We start from the raw sequence: 21660 nt of genomic DNA on the forward strand, positions 1-21660 counted from the left end.
TCTGATTTTCATTTAACCTTGTTTGTCTAATTTCAAACAAACATGATATATTCCTTCAATTTCTTTTGCCTTACTTGATTTAATGTTATTTGCTATTAAACAACTGAAAAGGGAACATCGTTTTCTTGAGTAACTGTTTACACAGCAGCACAATATCAAACACGTTGCAGATGATAAAATGAATAACTATTGAATGTGAATTAAAGGCACAGTAGTCACTGCTCTATTAAGCTATCAACATTTGTTATGAAATGCATTCAGTTGTGAGGAGTTCAAGCTGCCATTTGTTGGATATGAAACAAAAATTGATGTATTTACAGTTAAATCTATGAAGCTTTGGCCTTCATAAACCAAACTGCTTTAAAAATTGAAAGGACCACTTTGCTGTTTTCCCATTTCTGTTTAAACAATCTGTAAAATGGCCAAGCAGTTGACATATTAAATCATGTCATAATTGCAATGAGTTTTTGCAAGAATTATTTGTTTGCTATTTTGCCTGTCCAGACATGTATTTGGAAGGGTTCCAAGGAAACCATTTCTGTTTGTTGAAAAAAATCCATCCAAATCTGATTGATTATAATATTTGGTAGAAAGATATTGCACCACTCGTGTGTTTGCCTCAGAATCTCTACAATTATAATGTATGTTGTCATTTCCCAATGGCAGGTCAAACTGAATTTGGGAGTAGTCTAGAATTAGTGTATTTTGCTGCTGTGCAGGGGATCAAATTTTAAGGATCAAGCTGAATTCTTTTCTCCCAGGCTGGCAAGAAGTAGTGAGTCACTGATGAGTCAGAATTTCTCTCTTTTCATCCCTTCTTTCCCCCCAACTTCCAGCCTCTTTCATATGGAAATGTGGTCCTCCAAGAGCAGGTATTGACGGAGGGTTGAGTAAAGCAAAAATATTTTCCAAGAAATCATCCGTTGTAAGTAGGGCTTCTTAGGTACGGGGGAAAGAGATTTGAAAGGACAAGTTAAAACACATTTAAATCTAACTTCTTGTCATGGACTTGCTGACAGAAATCTTCCCACGGCAACGTTGTTACATTTTAATCATTCTATAGTAAATTACACCACTTGAAAATTTAGTTAGAGAAGGGAACCCTTCTGGATAAAGATTATGCTGTGTTCTATGTATTAAATATTATAATGCATCTATTTTAATTTATACAGAAATAGAAAGTATTGTTTTATAAAACTCAGGATCTCTTTTTTTTTCTTTCTCCCTTCCCCCTATTGTAAAGGTTATCAGGACATTCTTCTACACTAACCGCCAGACCTGCCAAGATTGGCTAACTCGGATTAGACTTTCTATCATGCGGGTTGGATTGTTGGCTGGTCAACCTGCTGTGACAGTCAGACATGGTTTTGATTTACTCACAGAAATGAAGGTAGTATATTTTTCAAAATTTAGTAAGCTGTAGAAAAAAACATTTCCATAGTATTGTATATAAACTAAAAGATAAACCAATGGATTAGGTAATCAAACCAATAGGCCTGTCAAAAACTGTATTCTAGAGCAACAGTTTTGAACTTTTACTTATCTATTTTTGAGGGGGTGGAGTTTTTTCTAGGCAAAATAGTTTAAAATCTGGAAATTCTGTGTGTTACACATTTAGTCAAAGATTTATAGCTAGCTCATATTTTGAACTATATAATTCCCACTGTTTAAGTAAGGAGCCTCTGTTTAAAACTTGTGGAAGTTTTTTGATACTTCTGCTAGATCAGTATTTTTCAAACTTTTTGTCTGTGGAACCCTTCCTGATATTGTGAAAAGCAACCCTTTTCTAACCAAGGACTGGGATGAGGACTGGAAGAGGATGAGGTCCAGGAGGAGATCTTTCTACAAAATGTTGGCACAATGAGTTGGAAAAACCACTGTGTTTAGAACACTTTGTATAAAAGCTGAAGGGTACCGATGACTTGTTCGATAGTGTTGTTTGACCTTCTTGAAATGTGTGTGTTTTTAGCAGAGAACGCTTTCTAGATTTATGCCTGGGTAGTCATTTGTCTGCTGATGAATTTCTGGGGATTTGTGAAGAAGTCATGTATTTGCATAAGTATAGGCAATGAGCTAGATGTGCTTTTCAGAGGGTAGTGTACAGTGTCTGGTTTTCAAATATTCTTTGCTTTACTTTGTGGGGGTGGGGTAACTGTGACCCTTGAGAATACTTTATTAAATATAAACATGAAGTATTGCACGTTTAAAACATTTAACAATGTACGCATCTTTTCTCTTCAAACAAGATCTGTTAAATTAGGCTTAAACTTCATTTCTAGGGAAATGAATTGGAAGTGACAATTATGATGTTGGTGGAAGCACTATGTGAGCTTCATTGCCCTGAAGCTATACAAGGAATAGCTGTCTGGTCTTCTGCTATAGTTGGGAAGAGTCTGTCTTGGATTAATTCTGTAGCTCAGCAAGCAGAAGGACGGTAAGTTGGCACAAATGGCTGGAGAACTGGTATAAATATGAGCTTATTTTCTAAATACATGAAGTGCCAATATTTTTATCTTAGTTAATGTAAGTTGCTTCATGGATCAAAGCTGCTCTTCTGGTTTCCTTATCTGAACAAGAAGTTCACTTTTAGCATGTCTTTGGGAGATGGTTAGCATGTCCTAGAATTTTTTGAAAACAGATGCATAAGAACATCACTAAGTTGTCAGTGTTCAAGGATCAGCTGTGCTGTGTTACGTTTTCAAAAATTCTCTGTAGTGTAGCAGCATTAGTTAGCCAGGGTTATGTTGCAAATTATTCTTTAATCTGAATTTTTTTTTTTACCCGGTTTCCTGGCCAGAGGTAGTAATCTGAGGTTCTTTAAGGATATCCAGATGTAATTTTCATACCTGGCTCTGAACCCTTTTTTGTGTTATGAGTGTTGATCACGCTGAGGTAGTGTCTTAAATTACAGCTCCACCCTAGTCTACACTACAGTGTTAGGTTGACATGTTATGAATTATACCTGATAGGACACGCACACAAATGCTACGAATTACACCTGGTAGGTCACGCACAGTTCGAATCTAGGCTGAGGCACATAAACAAAGTCCACAACTGCAAAGTTCCCAAAAAACACCAAGTTTATTACGCTTGAGTGTGGTGCCCCCCTGCTAGCCAGGAGGGGACCCCGAATACAGATTATACAAAGGTTATATACCTCTTAGCAAAGCATGTTGCCCTCGCGCATCGGAAACCTTAACCAATAAACAAACCCTTTTTTTAATCTACCACCTATCCCTGCTTGGTGCATTCTTCATATGCTAAACTAGTATGTTAATTACACAGCATGGTCCTAAAGCGATGCATCAGTAACTTTTATTATCAGGATGGGAGGCCTCACATCAAAGGCCAGGAGATAAGGAGTTAGAGACAGACAAAGAACAGATACCAGGAATCAAGGCAGGCTGGAGACGAGGAGGAGGATTTTCACAGGAATGCAGTATCTAAGGAACACTCCTCCTGATGCATGATGTGCTTGCTTTTAGACAATGGTGGGCCCCAAACCAAAATGGAGTCACATGTGCTAACTTTTCCTTAACACATAAAGCACCTTATGATTTACAGCCACTGCAGTGGCTGTAAGTCAACCTAACATAGGTCGACTTGTTTATAGTTTAGACCTATGCTAAGAATCCGTAGAGCAGTGTGGTAGATTTTAAAAAGTGAATCAAAATACATGGAAACATACTTGAAATTTTCATCCACTTATGGGGAAGCAACTCACCTTTTCACTGTGGAAGGTAGTTACTGAATCCCAGAAAGGAAAAAGGAGACCCCTGTTAATTCTTAGGTACATGTGCAGACAAACAAAACCTAGGCAGGCAAAAATCTATAGAATTTTTATAAGGATTATTGATGTCTGTTTTCTTTTGTTAGGTCCTTCAAATAATGCATAACTTTGTAAGATACAAAGTGTGGTGTTCAGAAATACTTTCTGTTAGTAATGTGAACTCTTGCTGTACCAAGACTTAGAGAAAATCTTCAGTCCTAAAATCTACAGTACTAAACGTTATTTAGCTAACGGACATTCAGCTTCACTGTGTCAAGACAGTTATTACATGTGTGACTGAATAAGCAAAATAATGTTTGATCTATTATTCAACTATTTGAATAGTCAAAGCTTGCAACTCTGTTATGCAACATCCTTTCAGATTAATGAGATGTTGGGATATGACTAGTACAACAGGCCACAGTGAAAAAGGAAATTAATGGGACATTTCTGAAAGGAAGGTTAGCAGTGAAAAGGGAAATGTTGGTTTATGTTTGGTTTAACATTTGTTTTGCAGTACTACTCGGAGCCTCTTTATCATGATGATGGGGATCTCATTCTGTTAAGTGCTGCACAAAGGCATAGGATGACAGTCCCTGCCCCTTCTTACAGTCCAAGAAAATATGCAATATACAGAGACTAGAGGGTAGAAGGAAAAAGTCAGATACAATTATTATAAATATATATACACCTTTACATTTTTTGTTATAAAGAAAGAGAATTATTCCCAACTGCTGCTTAAACTATCCATCATTATATGCTCTTTGGGGTGTGGAAAAGTGACTAGTTTTGTTTGTTTGTGTTTTAATTTAGGGCAAAGACATCTAAATTTGGGATTTGTGCTGTTAAGTATATACAGTAAACTAAAATAAAATATTGTTTTTTGTTTTTTTAAAGGTCCTCATGGGTTATATACTTAGCACTACTGCCAACCCACAGAGCTAATAATTTATTGAAAATCGATATTATGTTGTATAGTTTTAATGTGGGCAGTCTTCGGAGTTTTGAACACGTAGGGAAAAACACCCTTTCCACCCATACCAAAGTACTTGTGTTTTACATATTAGACTAAAATTCACCTGTGGGAAAAACATGCAAACACATTCTGTGTCCGTGTATACCTTTTGTCCTGCTGGCATACTGAAAGAAACAACGCTCTTAATCTCTCTTCCCACCTCTGTCTCTGTTACAGGTGCTTCCTTCCCCCTGCCTTCTTAACTGCTTGGTTTGGCCTGTGTGGAAGCATCTTCCTGCAGGACTAGCTTTGATGTCTCTCACCCTCCAACATTTTACCACTTCCTTCCTCTGCCACCAGTCAGGGCCCATAGACATGCTGCCTTAAGTGTCAACATACCTTAAATAGGATCTGGTCAGAGGCATGAGGAGTTAGTGGCAGAGTGGATGCAAATCGGGCCTGCAGATCACACCAGTGATCTTCTCTTCTCCTGCTCTGTTGAGTGAGAGAAGTGGGAACTTCATGGCTCTTCTCCTTCAAACAACTTCAGCTCCCTCCATAAGACCAGCAGTGTCTGATAAGCACTCCTATTATACCAGCCTCAGTTAGGTAACCTTGCCAGATTACACCTCTGTCTCCCACTTGTGGTTCCTGTAAGCAGAGAAAGAAAGAATCCAATATTTGCTTCTCTCAGTTAAAGTCATGAGTAGCAAACGTTTGTGAATATAACAAAGCTGTTAGTCTAGTCATCTTTCATCTGCGGAGGTACAGTACTCACAGTATGCTAAGTGCTTTCCAAACAGGCGAGAGAGAGCGAGAGTGAGCCTTGTTGCAAGGGCTTCAGAGTCAAAAAAGGAGAGAACATATTAGGCTGGGAGAGAGGTACACATATGAGCAAAGAGGCCATGGCAGTTAACGTGTGTCCTGTTTGTTCCATGGTTTTCGTTCGATGGCTTTCGTTTTTTTCTTTTAAAAAAAGTTTTGTTATGGGGACAGTGGCAGGGGAGCAAGGGAGATACTAGGAACAAGGTTTGGGGGAAGGTCATTGAGAGGCAGGAGTGTGGGAAGAGTGACACTGGCAATGGAGGGACTGTGTTGAGGTGTGAGAATGAGATTAGGAGGAGCAAACAGTCAGCAAAAAAACAAATCTAGAATTCAAATTGTAAAATGCCAGCTGCTGACATCTTTTGGGCCTAGAGGCTGTGAAGCTCGTTCCACTAACCACGGTTTCCATTCTGTCTCCCCAGATCAACATAGCTGGGGGAGCTCTGCTCGTCCTCACCCTGCTGTGTTGTTGCTTCTGTCTCCTGTGAGGGAGGGGGAGTTTCTGGCAGACGTCTCATGTGAAAAATCATATTATAGCTACTCCATCTAGAACAGTGCCAGCAAGTAAATTTTGCTTCAGTTCATAGTAATTTGAAGTTGGTATGAAAAGCTGATACATAGGCATAATTTCACATATATGAAACTATCAACTGACCACCTTAATTGTTTTCCATCTTCTTCAACCTTATTTTTTAAAGATCCCAGTTTGATGTTTTGGGTTGAAGGATAAAGACAATTCCAGGAATAAAAAAGATCAGTAACTAGATCACCCACCTTCAGTAGCTTCCTCCCCCCACCACTTCTGTTTTCCAAGTTTTACCATAGGGAGAAATCCTCTGTGGTCTTCCTTAGTTTTATTCTTGTGGCATTGCAGGGATCATTCATTCTGTCCTTTTATAGGAAAGTTTAATACAAACTCCATATACAAAAAGTAGAAAATCATTGCTGTAAAATGTTGACTAAACATTAAATCTTAAATGTTTAAGGTTTGAAAAAGCAACTGTTGAATACCAGGAGCACTTGAGTTCCATGACAGGAGTGGATTGCTCCATAGCTGGTTTTGATAAATCTGTCCTGAAGTTGGCCAATTCAAATAGTGGCAATAATGCCAGCCCAAAGCATTCTTTCAATGGTAAGTATTATTAATTACTTTTTAAAATGGTCACAAACTCCATGTACTGAATATGTGCATAACATTGTTATGGTTTACAGGTAATATAGTCAACAATAAAGCCTTGCTATATTGCCTTAGTAATTTACATTGTAAACACTTACGTACAAGTTTAACTGAATAATCCAGTTGAAGATATTGGGGCTACTCACATATGTAAAGATAAGCACATGCATAGATGTTTGCAGGTTTGGGGCCTAGTGAAGAGTTGGATAAAAGCAAGGATAACACATTGTATTTTAAGCAGTTTAGTTCTAATTATTTAGACTTTAATACGTCATTACTTCCAGTTATTTGTATACATCATGAATGTACTATAGTATAAAAAGAAGCCTTAAAATGAGACCTTGGCACAGCACTCTATTAAAATCTTGAGAAGTGGGAAGGGGTATTTTGTACACTTTTGTGTGTATTATCAGGTGCACATATTAGTTTAGTTCTTCTATATTGATCAGATCATTTTCTATCTTCCAGTTTCTTTATAAATATTAACTACATTTTCTTGTGTAAGTATTTCAGTTTTACAGGTGATAAAATATGCTACAGATGAGAAGTTAGGTGCTGTAAATATTGTATAACTAATCTTATCTAAAACAGATGAAACTTTTTGCCTTAAAACATAATTTCCAAATGCTTTGTCAAGTAATAAGGCTTATTTTTCTTAAATATTGATTTTCTTAATTTCACAGGTGAAGCTAGAAAAACTGTTCTGACTAAACCAAGTGATTCTTCACCTGAAGTTATAAATTACTTGGGTAACAAAGCATGTGAATGTTACATTGCAATTGCTGATTGGTCTGCTGTACAAGAATGGCAGAATGCTGTCCATGATTTGAAAAAAAGCACAAGTAATACCTCAGTCAATTTAAAAGCAGACTTTAACTACATAAAGTAAGGTTCTCATTAATTTATTCAATAATATCTCTGAAAGCAGTAAACTGTTACATGAAAGCTTCTCTTAGTCTCATCATATCAGTGCCATGTGGTTTCCAAGATCTTTATCTTTTGTGATGCAAAATGAATAATGATTTAGTAGGAAAACTTCCTTGACGTATAGTAGCTATAACAAATAATTAGTGAATTGACACCATCCTAAGTAAATCATTGGGGCTTTCATGATTCTTAAGATTAGGAAAGGCCTCTTAAAGTGTTTATTTGGAGGCAGAAGATAATGGATTTGTTTTAGTTATTTTTTATTGTAAGGGGATTCATCCATTCTCACAACTAGAATAATTTTTTTAAAATACCTTATCTTTCACTTGTATCTTTTTATTCTTTAGATTTCTGAATTAAAATATTTTGACTCTAAAGCTTTCTTCAGAAATTAAAGATGATTATGTTGGTTGATAGCTAATGATTCATTAGAGATGCAAGGTGGATGAGGTAATATTTTATTGAATCACTATCTGTTGACAAGAGAAATTTTCAAGCTTACGTGGTGTTCTTCTGGATCTCTGTGTAAGCTTGGAAGCTTGTCTGTCTCACCCAATAAAATATATTACCTCACCACCTTGTCTCTCGAATGTCCTAGGGCCGACACAGCTACAACAACCCTGCATATATCTAATGAATCATGATAGTCTTTTTAGGTTTTTTTAAGTAAATATAAAAAAAGCGCACCTATGATTCTAGCAGACATTTGTTTTGTTACTCAAGTGGGTTTCAGCCTTTCTTCATTTGTGAACCCCTAAAAATTTCCAGTGGACGTGCAGACCCCTTTAGAAATCTTACACATAGTTTGTGGACCACCAGGGACCACAGGTTGAAAACCACTGTTCTAGGGTAATGACAGTCGTTTGCGAACAACTTAAACGTAGTCTGCGGATCCCTAAGGGGTCTGTGGACCACAGGTCCAAAACCACTGCTCTAGTTAATATAAAGTTGGAATTGCAATAGATAAGACTTCTGTAGCCATTCCATTTGAAGATCTATTCTTTTCAAGCCAGTACTTCTCCAATAAACTTCATAAAAAATCTTTTGTCTGAAGTTTTTCACATGCAGACTTGGCCTAAAAGTAAATTCTTGGGGAAAAGTTTAAATATAGTCTGTCAAGAAGTTTGAGTTTCTAAGGATAGAGTGTTTCTTTTTTTCTGTTAGTAAAACTGGTGGACTTCCTCATATAAACATAACTCAAAAAGTTTGTTTTTTAAAAGTTGCCATGTAGTTAATCCACAATGTAGGCAAGTCTTTACGATGTGTCTGAAAATATTTTGTTTAGAAATAGTTATGAATACTTCATATCCTCATTCTTTTTAGATACATTTGTCTGTGCTGGCAGAGATTTTTCAGTGATAGGCATCCACAAATAGTTTGTTTGCAGGTGCAGAGATTTGATCATTCTGAGTTGTGTGGGGCAGGTGTAGTTTTATCCAGGTCGTCTGTCTAATCTACATATTTTCCTGGTTATTAGGCACCAAATTTGTACACCCTCTAAAAAGCTTTTTAGGGTGCTCTATACCCATTTAAGATTATGACTTCACTGCAGAATCAAGCAAAAGGGAGAAACTCTGTAGTTAAAGAGAGAAGTTTTTAATCAAATAAATATGCAGTAGTAATGGAAATATAAACGTTTTCATAGTGATTGTGGGTTTTTTCTTCTTTGTCAGTCCAGACACTTCATATTTCCTTTCTGCCAGCAGATGGTAACAGAACACTTTAAACATTTATATCATGACATTCTGTGTTAAGGGTCTTGTTGGCTCAATCTTCAGTGTCTGATCTCAGTTGGCTGACTGATACTGTATCAAGTCTCCTGAACTGCTCAACTGATATGCTGTCAACAGGGTAGAAGGGTTGGGTGAGGAAGTTAGATTTTGGCTGTTGCAGGCTGTCAGCGTACTCCTGTGTAAACTATGCCCTACACAAGACTCTAGGTCACAACCTGTGGCTCGTGGGCCGCTTGCAGCCCAATCAGCACACAGCTGCAATCCATGTGACATCCTCAGGGCCCTACAGATAGTATTGGATGTGGCCCACATAACACATTGTGGCCCATAATGGTAAATAGGTTGAGAGCCACTGCTCTAGGAGCTTGTCTATGGAAGGACACTCAGGAAAATTAACTGAAGGTGTAAATTTAAAGTGGATTAGTTAAATCAAGTTTAAACCCCTTTGTGAATGCTACTATTTTGAATTAAAGTGGCCTTAATTCACTTTAATTCTGAAGAAGGTTCTCATAGGGGTTTAATGGAGTTTAACTAATCCCCTTTAAAATTTAGTTTGGATTAATTTTTCTGAGTGTCCCTGTGTAAACAAACCCTGTGTCTCTTGTTGTCATGTGCACCAAGCAGTTCAATTACTGGCCAAAAAAATTTTTGGGGCCTCTTTATTAGCCCTGTATAAGTCAATGGTAAAACTCTAATTGACTTGGATGGAACGAGGATTCCCCCCCTTAAACATAAAGGAAAACTCTTTTTAAGATTGCTCCCCTGAAAGGATCTTACTTTAATTTTCAAGTACTTATTATTTTCCTTCCTTTATCCCTACACCTAGTGGAAGAGCAGTAAGTGTGTGGACTAATTGATGATTTTCTATAAATATGAAACTTTGAAATGTTTGTTCTTTAATTTTGATAGTCTGATAGCTTCTAAATTTTCATGAATGGCAAAAATTGAATTAAGTGTTTTCTGCTATGTTACCTTCATTTTACAGATTATGATTTTATATTAAGATGGAAATCTTTGTTTTCAAGTTATGTGAATGTGCTCTGACTTCCACCTTCTAAAAGTGCTGTGTGAGAACCTCAGGGCTTTGAATAAAGGTATGTCTACACTTGAAGCTGGTGGCATAATTCACAGCTGGAGGAGACATACAATAGCTCTGACTGAGCAAGCATGCTAAAAATGGAATGTAGATGCAGCAGCGCAAGTGGGCTAGCTGCCCTGATTGCCTGTCTGTTTCTGACACACGTTCTGCGTGGCTAGCCCTTCGTGATGCTTGTGCTGCTGTGGCTATATTCTGTTGTTAACACGCTAGCTCACTCAGAGCTAGCATGAATATCTGTTCAAGCTGGGAATCACACCCCCTGCTCGAAGTGTACATATCGTAAGGCTACATGGAAGAAACATGTTAAAAGACAATTGTTTTATTAGTAGTGCTCCTTCTGGCTTTTCATTGCTGTTAAGTTGTAGGATCTTCACCAACTAGGGTGAAGTAGGAGTATGGAAATAAAACTATAAAAATTGAATTGCAGATCTTTAAGCAGCTTTGAATGTGGAGAACTTATTGACTGTACAGAACAGCTAGAACTGCTACCTGGAGAAAACATCAACCTACTTACTGGAGGATCCAAAGAAAAAATAGGTACAAATAAAATCAAAATTCATAATAAAAGTAATTCCTAAACACTTATTTTAAGCTTAAAATACAGTACCATATCAATATAGAAATTATACTTGGAGACTTTCTGGATAAGGATTCCAGAGTTCAGCAGAACTACTGTAACTTTATTTACCGAGTTGAGAAATAATTGGCAATCATAATCCTAAATGCTGTTGTATCTTTTTTTTGGATATATATGTGTTTTTTGAGAAAAGAACTTGGACTTAGAAATGTAATTTTCTCATTAATTATCAATATTTGTTCTGCAGTTCTTATCGCGAACTTTCTTCCTTTCAAAACTTTTATTGCAAGAATTATGGTAAAGGTTGGTACTTTTTAATCATTTGTGGAATGTATGTATGTATAATCTTTGTAGACATGAAGAAGCTGCTTCCTAACATGCTAAGTCCTGATCCAAGAGAATTTCAGAAAGCAATTGAAGTACAGTTGTTGAGAAGTTCAGTATGTCTGGCAACAGCTATTAACCACACAGAACAAGAACAAAAGTGGCAATTGATAACTGAGTAAGTTTAAAGAACCTTTGAGTGAATACAGTGACCTTGTATAACTTGTGTGAGAGAAGTTGTAATCCATTAAAAAACACTTTGTAGTAACTGTAGTCTTTGTTGTATTTAAGTATGAAGCTTTTGTTTGGCTGCATTTCTGAGAGTACATGAAGTTGTGTTTCATGTATTAGGAGTATAAACCACTAGGAGAAAGAATAAGGAGGGATTTTAATTTTAGAGATCTAATGCTTTGTTCACCTGGCCAGTTGACAGTAAACAATTCTTTGAAACAGACAATCTGTGGGAACTTATTGTGCATGATAAATGATAGGTTATGCAAGACCTGATCTTTTCTTCCATCTGAAGAGGCTGAATTTTGCTGCCTGTTGCACATTCATAGTTTTTTTTTTATGTTAATAAATAACAATATCTGTTAATTAAAAAGACAAGGATAATTAGTAGCTAACAGAATGGACTGTTCTAGTTTCTAACTCTAAATCTTTATTTCAGAAATATAGTAAAATATCTGAAGCAGACGTCACGAATCGCCATTGGACCTTTAAGACTTTCCACATTGACTGTGTCTCAGTCATTGCCAGTGTTGAGCACCCTGCAGTTATATTGTTCATCTGCTTTGGAAAACACAGTATCAAGCAGGCTTTCATCAGAGGTATGTTTTTTTGTGTATAAATTCTTAAAATAATATTAGTAAGGTCATGTGTTAATACATGCATCAGGTAACATCTTTCTGCAGAGATGGGCTCATTCTTATTCAAACTAAGTTGAGAACACATTGAATTTCCTAACATATTTGCACCTGAAAATATTTTTTTTTAATCTGTTAGTAAAATTTCTGACCATTTAACACCAATTCTACCTGCATCATTGTAATCCCACAGTAAAAAGGGCTTCATTGCAGGACTCTTCAGACCTCACTTTAGACACCTCTCTCATGCAGTAACATCCCTGCTCAAACAGTCCAACTAAGCAAATATTTTTGGTGTTACGCTTTGCTATATAAACTTAAATTAGTAAACTACAGCTTACTCCACTCTAAAATATTCTGTAGGTATTGAAAATTACAAGTTCTACATTATTCCATGACAAACATGAAATTTTTTTATGCCTTCCACAGGACTGTCTTATCCCTCTTTTTAGTGATGCTTTACGGTCGTGCAAACAGCATGATGTAAGACCATGGATGCATGCCCTAAGATATACTGTGTACCAGAATCAATTGCTGGAAAAAATTAAAGGTATCTAAATTTTATGTTGGTTTCTAAGGTGCCACAAGGACTCCTCATTATACACAATTAGTGACTTAGACTTTTGTTTTGGTAGAAGCACTTGCATTTTCATGGTTCAAATAATTTGCTTAGAAATATGCAAAATATGCTAAATAAAATTGTTTTATTTAGCAAATGCTTATGTATGTTATAAAATATTTAGGAAACAATGCTATAATGTAATTCACTCATTCTCAAGTTTTTAAACACTTCCATTGTGTTCTTAGACATACCTTGTGCTGTCATTAGTGTGTTTTCAAAAACAAGCTCCTTTACAGTAATTCAAGTATGCAGTATGCTTCTGGTATGCAAAGAAGCAGGGTACAGGTAAAATCTCCGCCCCGGTTTTTTTCTTCTTTTGGTAATCCATGAGTCTCAAATTTTAAATGTCAAACTGGAATTAAAACTAGCTACATGAGACGAGAGCATACTGTGGAAGAGTGATTAATGTTTTTAATACTGGCTCCAAACAGGTTTTTTACTTTTATATTGTCTAATAGAATCTTAAAATGGAAAAAAGTAAACAAATTGCAAAAATATTGCTTTTCTTATGTAACTAGTTTTGTGGCCTCTGACATCAGCCATCTGTTAAATCGCATGCATATTGGGGGGAGAGCGCCCACAATCTTCTGCTTCAATGCCATCTCATATATCACTTGACCTAACAGACTCATTAGTTGTCAGTGATATTTTTTTTTTGCTGTGAATCACCCATCTAATACTCTGGATTTTATCTGTCTTCTGTTTAAAAAAAAAAAAAAAGTATCAGTAAAATTGCACAATAATTAATTTGGACCATTGTCAAGAATCTAAAAACGGTTAGGTCATTCTTCTCTCTTCAGAAAAGAAAACTCCCACTTAATGGTCCTTTTTAAAAAAAAAAAAAAAAAAGTGCCTGGGAGAATAATGAAGGCTAAGCATGATCTGAAACTCAGTACAAACCAATTAGAAATATTTGAGCAGCGCTCATTTCTTTGAAGAGAAAGCAGTAGTATACATAGACTTAAGCCAGCATACCAGTTTTTTAAAATACTTATTTATCAAGTTTTCACAGGTCTACATAGTGCCAAATCCAAAAGAGGTCCATGTCTTTTGTTAGAATTTGATACAGAGAAAGCTTTTGACAGAATAGAGTGGAACTTTGTCTATGTAGTGCTATCATATTGACCTTGACCCCCAATTCCTTAAATGGATAACTGCTCTTTATACTGGCCCAAAAGCAGCTGTGCCTTTTGGACTTAAAGCTTCCCTGTTTGAATTACACAGGGGAGCTAGGCAAGGATATCCATTGTTTCCTTTACTTTTTGCATTTCCATGGCCTTTATACAGAGGATAAAGAATAATGAATTTATCACTGTAAGCATGACAACACCTCAGAAAATAGCTTTATATGCTAGTGATGTAATAGTATCTAACCTGAACATTTCCTTAAAATTAGTATCTAAAGAAATGCATGATGTCAGGAAAACATGAGGCTTGAAATAAATTATACTGTTTCTATGTGTAATTATAGATCTGTAATACTAGCTGTAAATTTACCAGACTTTGAGAAGTTATCCCTCCAGAAGACATTTGGGTGCACATAGGCAACAAATTCTGTAAGATACTGGGGAATTAAAATCTCAAAACAGCCAAGAGTTAAATGATTTAATTTTTCAAACTACTATTTCAGCAGATGAAAAAAGACTTGGGGTGCTGGAGGGAAGTATGCAATTACTTGGTTGGTAAGAATAGCCACGATCAAAATTAATATTGTTGCCCAGGATATCCTTCTTGTTTCAAACTCTCTCTCTAATCATTCCAGATAATTCTCTGGCAGGCATACAGAGAATGTTAGAATTTATATGGACTAAGAAAAGACCAAGAGTGGGTATAGTTTTTTCCTCTGTTGATAATTGCATTCTGTATACGGCTGGCATGGTGAGGCAATCATCTACTTGTGTTCCAAATGCAATTATTGCTTTAAAACAAAGTTTTGTCAACAAAAATTTGCTTTCTTTTTCAGAACAAACTGTCTCTGTTAGAAGTCATCTAATGGAACTGGGTCTAACGGCAGCAAAATTTGCTAGAAAACGGGGGAATGTGGCCCTAGCCACACGATTGCTTGCTCAATGCAGTGAAGTTCAGCTGGGAAAAACCACTACTGCTCAAGATTTAGTTCAGCACTTCAAAAAATTGTCAGCACCAGGTCAAATAGATGAAAAATGGAGTCCTGAACTTGATATTGAGAAAACAAAATTGCTATACACAGCTGGTTAGTGTTTGATAATCTCACATAGATACTATGTCTTATCGTACTTCTTGCCAGGTTGTTTTTTCCAAGAAATCATAATGGTACAGTAAACCTAGAAATTGCTTTCAACCCAATAACTAATGTCTCAGTTTGAGTATTTTAAAATGGCTTTTCTCTTTAGTTGTTTAGATTTGAAGGAAGAGAAACTCCCTTTCTTACAAATTGCTGAAAGTATAGAATTGTTTCTGTATTATAAGTTTAACTCTTACAAATATTTGGCCCTGTAGTATAGACTCTTATAATACCCCAGTAACATCAGCAGATAGAAAAAGGCAGTCTCTCATTTCTGTTCATGATTTGTTAAAGCTGCATCTGAAATTTGCGGAATTTTGAGATTACAGGGAAGTGCTTTGAATAAAACTAACATCTCTAATAAAAATGTACTGTGTGTCTTGATATGCAGGTCAGTCAACACACGCTATGGAAATGCTAAGTTCTTGTGCCATATCTTTCTGCAAATCTGCCAAAGCCGAATATGCAGTAGCTAAGTCTATTCTTACACTGGCTAAATGGATTCAGGCTGAATGGAAAGAGATTTCAGGTCAACTGAAGCAAGTATACAGAGCACGACAGCAACAGAATCTCACTGGCCTTTCTACGTTGTCTAAAAACGTATATACTTTGATTGACCTGCCAGCTGTTAATACAATAGAAGAGGAATATCCTAGAATTGAAAGTGAATCTACAGGTAGAAGTTCCTCCTTCTAGTTTTTGCTTTGCCAGGCTATATGGTTACTCAGATGTGATGGTTCCAATAAGGGGCAGAGCCAGCTGTGCTGGTAAAGTTTAATGTGGTACAACTGCTTTGCTATTTTAAAAAAAAGATTTTCAGACTTAGGTTAATATTTTATATAAAATTCAGATTTTGGGGTTTTGTAGAATTTAAATACTAATGGGAAATACAGGAGCTTGGAATGAATTCTCTTAAGGGCAACACTATGCTTTTATTACAAAATCATAATAAACTCTCACTTAAGATCTAGCAAGCAGACTGTAAATATAAAAGATCTATATTTAAATACCTTTAATAAACAACTATAAAATTTTTTTCCTCACAGGGTAACTGATCTTTTTTCTAAACACTTTTATTGCTCTTACAATTGTGATGTGTGTTTCAGTTAGTAAATTTGGTTGTTTCTTAGGAGACTTCTCCAAGTGTCACGATTAAATTTTTCCTCGTTTGAATCTGGACATCCTATCTAATTTAGGCCTCTGTTCAGCACATGCTCTCTACCTGACTTGTATCTATATTCTTTTCTCTTTACCTTTCCTATATCTCTACTCTCTTTAAAGTGATATATTGAAGTCTCAGTCTCTGAAGCACAGTATTCTGGTATTTTGGAGATCAGGATTCTCATAAATGTGAATCAGATGTGTTATTTTTGTGTGTAACCTCTGTTGCTCTATTTCCACCACCACAGTAAATATTGGCGTTGGAGAACCTGACTTCATTTTGGGGCACCTGTATCACCTGTCTTCAGTACAGGCACCTGAAGTAGCCAAGTCATGGGCAGCACTGGCTAGTTGGGCTTACAGATGGGGCAGGAAGGTAGTTGATAATGCCAGGTAAATCTATTATTCTTGTTTTTTAAAAAAATAAATACATAAAAAATCTTAATTTCACATTTGCTGAGTATATGTTAGCTCTCAATAAGTGTAATTCACCCCTGTGCGGTTCAGAGAGCCAAAACAAGATGGATGTGCCACTTGTGTTCTGTTTTGATTGCTGGCCCTCCGAATAGGGGTGAATTTCACCCTAAGACGAAGCCTTAAATATACAGTATTATGAAGGTAAGTAGCTCTGTAAATATTTACATTAATTGTGGTTTTGGGTTTGATGACTTATTAAATGTTACAGTCAGGGAGGTGTCCGTCTTCTGCCAAAAGAGAAATCTGAGGTTCAAAGCTTGCTTCCTGACAACATTGCAGAGGAAGACCGAGAGAAAATCTATGGCATTCTTGGACAGGCAGTATGTCGTCCAGCTGGAATTCAGGTAAGTGGAAACTTGCATTCTTGAAAAATGTTCCAATTCATTCAGTGTGCCACTTTAGCTTTCCTCCCTGATTGTGTAGTGGACTACAATATTTATATAATGTCTTAAATCAAACTTCTCCCAAAATGGCATACTGCACAAAAAATGCAGAAATTCCCAAGAAATAAGCTATGTTAGTGATTATACATGTATGGCATTATATCTGCTCTGGAATGAAGCAACTGAAAGAACTGTGTGTGTACACATTTCAAATTCCTGGCTACCCTTCCCGGGATTAGCAATTAATATACATTGTGGAAAAGTTTTGTGGTCTTGTTCAAACCAATTATCTCATTCTTTCCTCTTAATATTCTTGCATAATCTGAGTTTAGGATGAAGATATGACCCTACAGATCACAGAAAATGAAGACAATGAAGAAGATGATATGGTGGATGTTATATGGCGTCAGTTGCTGAGTAGTTGCCCCTGGCTTTCAGATCTTGATGAAAATGCAACAGAGGGGTTAATCAAAGTGTGGAGAAAAGTAGTAGACAGAATCTTCAGTCTCTATAAACTGTCCTGCAGTGCATATTTTACCTTCCTTAAACTAAATGCTGGTCAGGTATGCATTACAGTCTGTTGTGGTGATGAAAGCTAGTTCTTAAACATTTTTAAAGCTCAAGACCCATGACAAAACAGTATGGTCAGTTAAGAGTGCTGCTACTTTCTATAATATGTAGGTTCCTCTTGATGAAGATGACCCCAGACTACTTTTAAGAAACACTTCTGAACAAAGCACTGATGATGTTATTGTGATGGCAACCTTGAGATTGTTGAGATTACTTGTGAAACATGCTGGAGAACTTCGACAATATCTAGAGCAGGGACTAGAAACAACCCCTACTGCTCCATGGAGAGGTAAGGTGGTTTTAGCTGAATTATTAAATTGAATTTTGACAGACTTTTTTGCTAAATATAAATAAACAGAAAACTTCTTATCAAACTTGCCTTTGCAAACCTTTCTCTTTCAACCGTTGTAAACCCTAAGTTTATTTAAAAAAAAAAAAAAAAAAAATGTATACACAATAGTTTGTCTCCCACTAATAGGCAGATTATTGTGTACTCTTCATCTAACAAAACTTATTTTTTAAAAAGACTTTGGTATTCCCTAAGACTTTTGCAAAGACTAACCTGTATTCAAATTTGAAAGACTATTTTAAGTTTCTTGTAGGAAGTGAATGACCCCTTCCCAGGTGGGCCAGAGGAATGGACCATATATTCCTGAATTACAGTGGTAACTGCTGGACAGTGGCAGCCCTTCCAGGAATGGGTGAATTCCTACCACTTCTCTCAAGTGCTAGAATTAGTCAGCAAGATGCAGTGACCTGACTATAAAAAAGTGATGCTGAGTGGAAATGACAGGTTTCAGAGTAGCAGCCATGTTAGTCTGTATCCGCAAAAAGAAAAGGAGTACTTGTGGCACCTTAGAGACTAACAAATTTATTTGAGCATAAGCTTTCGTGAGCTACAGCTCACTTCATCGGATGCATCCACTGCACACATCCAAAGAAGTGAGCTCTAGCTCACGAAAGCTTATGCTCAAATAAATTTGTTAGTCTCTAAGGTGCCACAAGTACTCCTTTTCTTTTTGAGTGGAAATGGGTCTCTCCTTATTGCACCTTCTACATTGTCACAAAATCACATTTCTTTTTTGGAGCTTCTAGTGACGCAATCCCTAAAAACTATATGACGCTAACAGGCCCAATGTGCAGGACTCAATTGCTAGTGCTCTGTTGCAAGATTTATGTACTAAATATAATTGACTCTGCTTCTTGAATGGTAGGGGGAAATAATCTAGTACCCATACACTAAAAGGTAGAGATCTTGCTGTGGTTTAAATAACAGGAGAACGTTTCATGATTCAAAAATTACACATCACTGAAAACATCTTTCTGTGGCTTCAGTGTACAAAAATCAATGTAGCCCTTTTTTCTGCTCTTTTTTTATAAAGGTATTATTCCTCAACTCTTCTCCCGCCTGAACCACCCTGAAATATATGTTCGTCAAAGTATTTGCAATTTACTGTGTCGAGTAGCTCAAGATTCTCCTCATCTTATATTGTACCCTGCAATAGTGGGTACCATTTCACTTAGCAGTGAATCCCAGTCTTCAGGTATGGAAGGATTCTTTTTGTTGTTGTTGGGGTTATTACTTAATGCCAAATAGTTGATAAATGAAATGATGTTCAGAAGGTCCATTTTAAACAATTTGCTGAGAAGTACAGCAAGTCTATGTATGTGTGCTGCTAGCTAGAATGCAGTATGTTTGAACTTCTACTGTTTATACAGTAAAAGTTCACTTTGGTTATATCTTTCGATACAACACTCCTTAAGGTGTGACGTATTATGGACTACACCTGTAAACTGTCTAAAATTCTAGTACCTTGTACGAAGACCCCTTTGGCACACCATAATTTTTTCATTATGATTTCATATATTATATCTAAGCCTTTTATACTTCCATAAGTTTGTGCAGTACCGAGCATAATGGGGCCCTGATTCAAAATTTGGCCTTTGGATGCTACTGCAGTATATATATTATTCAATACACTTTTTCTAATCTAGGGAGCAAGTTGCCCTCTGCAATCCCTACTTTGCTAGGTAACATTCAAGGTGAAGAACTATTAGGTGGTGAATGTGAAGGAGGAAGTCCCCCGGCTTCTCAAGAAAGTAATAAGGATGAACCAAAAAATGGATTAAATGAAGACCAAGCAATGATGCAGGACTGCTACAGCAAAATTGTAGAAAAGCTGTCTACTGCAAATCCAACAATGGTGTTGCAGGTAAAATAAATTTGTTTTTTTGTAATTTATTCAGGCTGACTTGTAACCAGACATACAGTTTGTGAAATTATGTATTCTTTGAGTGCTTGCACGTGTCCATTGCAACGTAGGTGTGCGTGCGCCCTGAGCACAATTGCCAGAATCTTTTCCCTTCACAGTATCCGTTGGGTCAGCTCCAGCGCCCCCTGGTGCTGTGCGCTCATAGTGCTAGTATGTAGCCGCGCCAAGCCCGCATCCCTTCAGTTCCTTCTTACCGCCTGTGACGGATACTGGAACTTACCTCTTTGCTCAGGCAATCTCTTCCAGTGGTTTCTTTCTCCTTTTTTGGGGTATATAGTTCTTGTAGTTTAGCTAGTTTGGTGGTGGTGGTGGTAGCACTACTTTTAGTAGTTAGTGTGTTTTGGATGCCTCTGTACTTATTTGGAGAGGCTTGTCTGCTCCCTAGTGCCAGGGTATGCCTCTGTCATGGGGTTTTAAGCCCTGCTCTTCCTGTGGCAAGTCGACTAATCGTGTCTTCACCAGACCTGCTAAATCACTATCACTGCGTTAACTACATCAACAGGCAGGGCGGAGTGCTCTCTTCCTCCCTATGGCAGGAGGCAGTCTGGCTGTGGGAGTTCTGCATTACACACTCAATCTACCTAGAAGCATCTTACCTGCCAGGTACACAACAAATTCGCAGATCACCTCAGCAGGTCCTTCTGCACTTGCCACAAGTGGTCCCTTCATCCAGACATGGCAAGGGACATCTTCCAGAGCCTAGGTATGGGACTACCTTTGTAGACCTGTTTGCTACCTGCGACAACAGGAAATGCCATCAGTTTTGCTCCCGGAGGGGCCACAATTTGGGTCTCTTACGGATGCCTTCCTGTTGGCATGGACAACTTACCTGTATTACACTCTTCCCCCCCCCCCCCCCATTCCCTTAATTTGAAAGGTTCTGTCGAAAATCAAGCAGCATTGAGCACGGGTCATCCCTATAGCCCCGGCGTGGCTCAGATAGCACTGGTTCACTCACCATCCTCAAGCCTTTCAGTGGAGCTCCCACTGCACCTGGCTGAATCCTGAAGAGCAAGCTTGCTCAGAGCAGATTCATAGAGTCCTACTAAGCAGTAGAAAATCTTCCACCATGGTAACATACCTGGCAAAGTGGAAACAATTCTCCATCTGGTCTTCCCAATGGAGGGTTCCACCTATACAATCCTCATTGCAACTTACTTTGGAGTACCTTCTGCTCTTGAAACAACAAGGTGGCAATTTCATCTTTCTATCCTAAAGTTGACAAGAGATTGGTCTTTTCGCATGAAATGGTAATCTGTTTTCTCAAAGGCCTGGAGAGGATGTTTCCTCAGATAAATAAACGAATCTCTCCTTGGAACCTAAACCTTGTCCTGTCAAAGCTGACAGGCCCGCCCTTTGAGCTGCTAGCGACGTACTCACTGTTTCACCTCTCCTGGAAAGTGGCTGTTTTAGTGGCCATCACTTCAGCCAGAAGAGTTTCAGAGATCTGAGCCCTCATGGTGGAACCCCTGTATACAGTGTTCTTCAGAGATAAAGTACAGCTGTGTCTGCATCCAAAGTTCTTCCCAAAATTGGTTTCACAATTCCATTGCAGCCAAGCAGTTTTTCTACCAATATTCTACCCTAAGCTGCGTGCAGATGGAGAAGAACAGTGTCTGCACTCCTTGGATGTTAGAGGGCCCCTGGCATTTTATATTT

At 37.4% G+C, this 21660-nt stretch overlaps 1 protein-coding gene across 2 annotated transcripts in view; it reads left to right on the top strand.

The window, feature by feature from the left end:
* The window catches only part of SMG1 (SMG1 nonsense mediated mRNA decay associated PI3K related kinase), a 117850-nt gene that overhangs the window by 66111 nt on the left and 30079 nt on the right, over positions 1-21660 (top strand). For both annotated transcript variants that reach the window (XM_084642090.1, XM_084642089.1), the window contains exons 22-37: positions 1244-1390; positions 2280-2434; positions 6536-6681; positions 7410-7611; positions 10913-11022; positions 11417-11564; positions 12057-12216; positions 12682-12802; positions 14838-15086; positions 15529-15813; positions 16547-16691; positions 16984-17119; positions 17491-17721; positions 17840-18017; positions 19111-19272; positions 19724-19941. In XM_084642090.1, coding sequence (XP_084498216.1) covers positions 1244-1390; positions 2280-2434; positions 6536-6681; positions 7410-7611; positions 10913-11022; positions 11417-11564; positions 12057-12216; positions 12682-12802; positions 14838-15086; positions 15529-15813; positions 16547-16691; positions 16984-17119; positions 17491-17721; positions 17840-18017; positions 19111-19272; positions 19724-19941 — 2793 coding nt within the window. The remainder of the gene's footprint in view (positions 1-1243; positions 1391-2279; positions 2435-6535; positions 6682-7409; positions 7612-10912; positions 11023-11416; positions 11565-12056; positions 12217-12681; positions 12803-14837; positions 15087-15528; positions 15814-16546; positions 16692-16983; positions 17120-17490; positions 17722-17839; positions 18018-19110; positions 19273-19723; positions 19942-21660) is intronic.

The sequence above is a fragment of the Lepidochelys olivacea genome, assembly GCF_965140295.1.
Source record: "Lepidochelys olivacea isolate rLepOli2 genome assembly, chromosome: 10".
In the NCBI taxonomy this organism is placed as follows: Eukaryota; Metazoa; Chordata; order Testudines; family Cheloniidae; genus Lepidochelys; species Lepidochelys olivacea.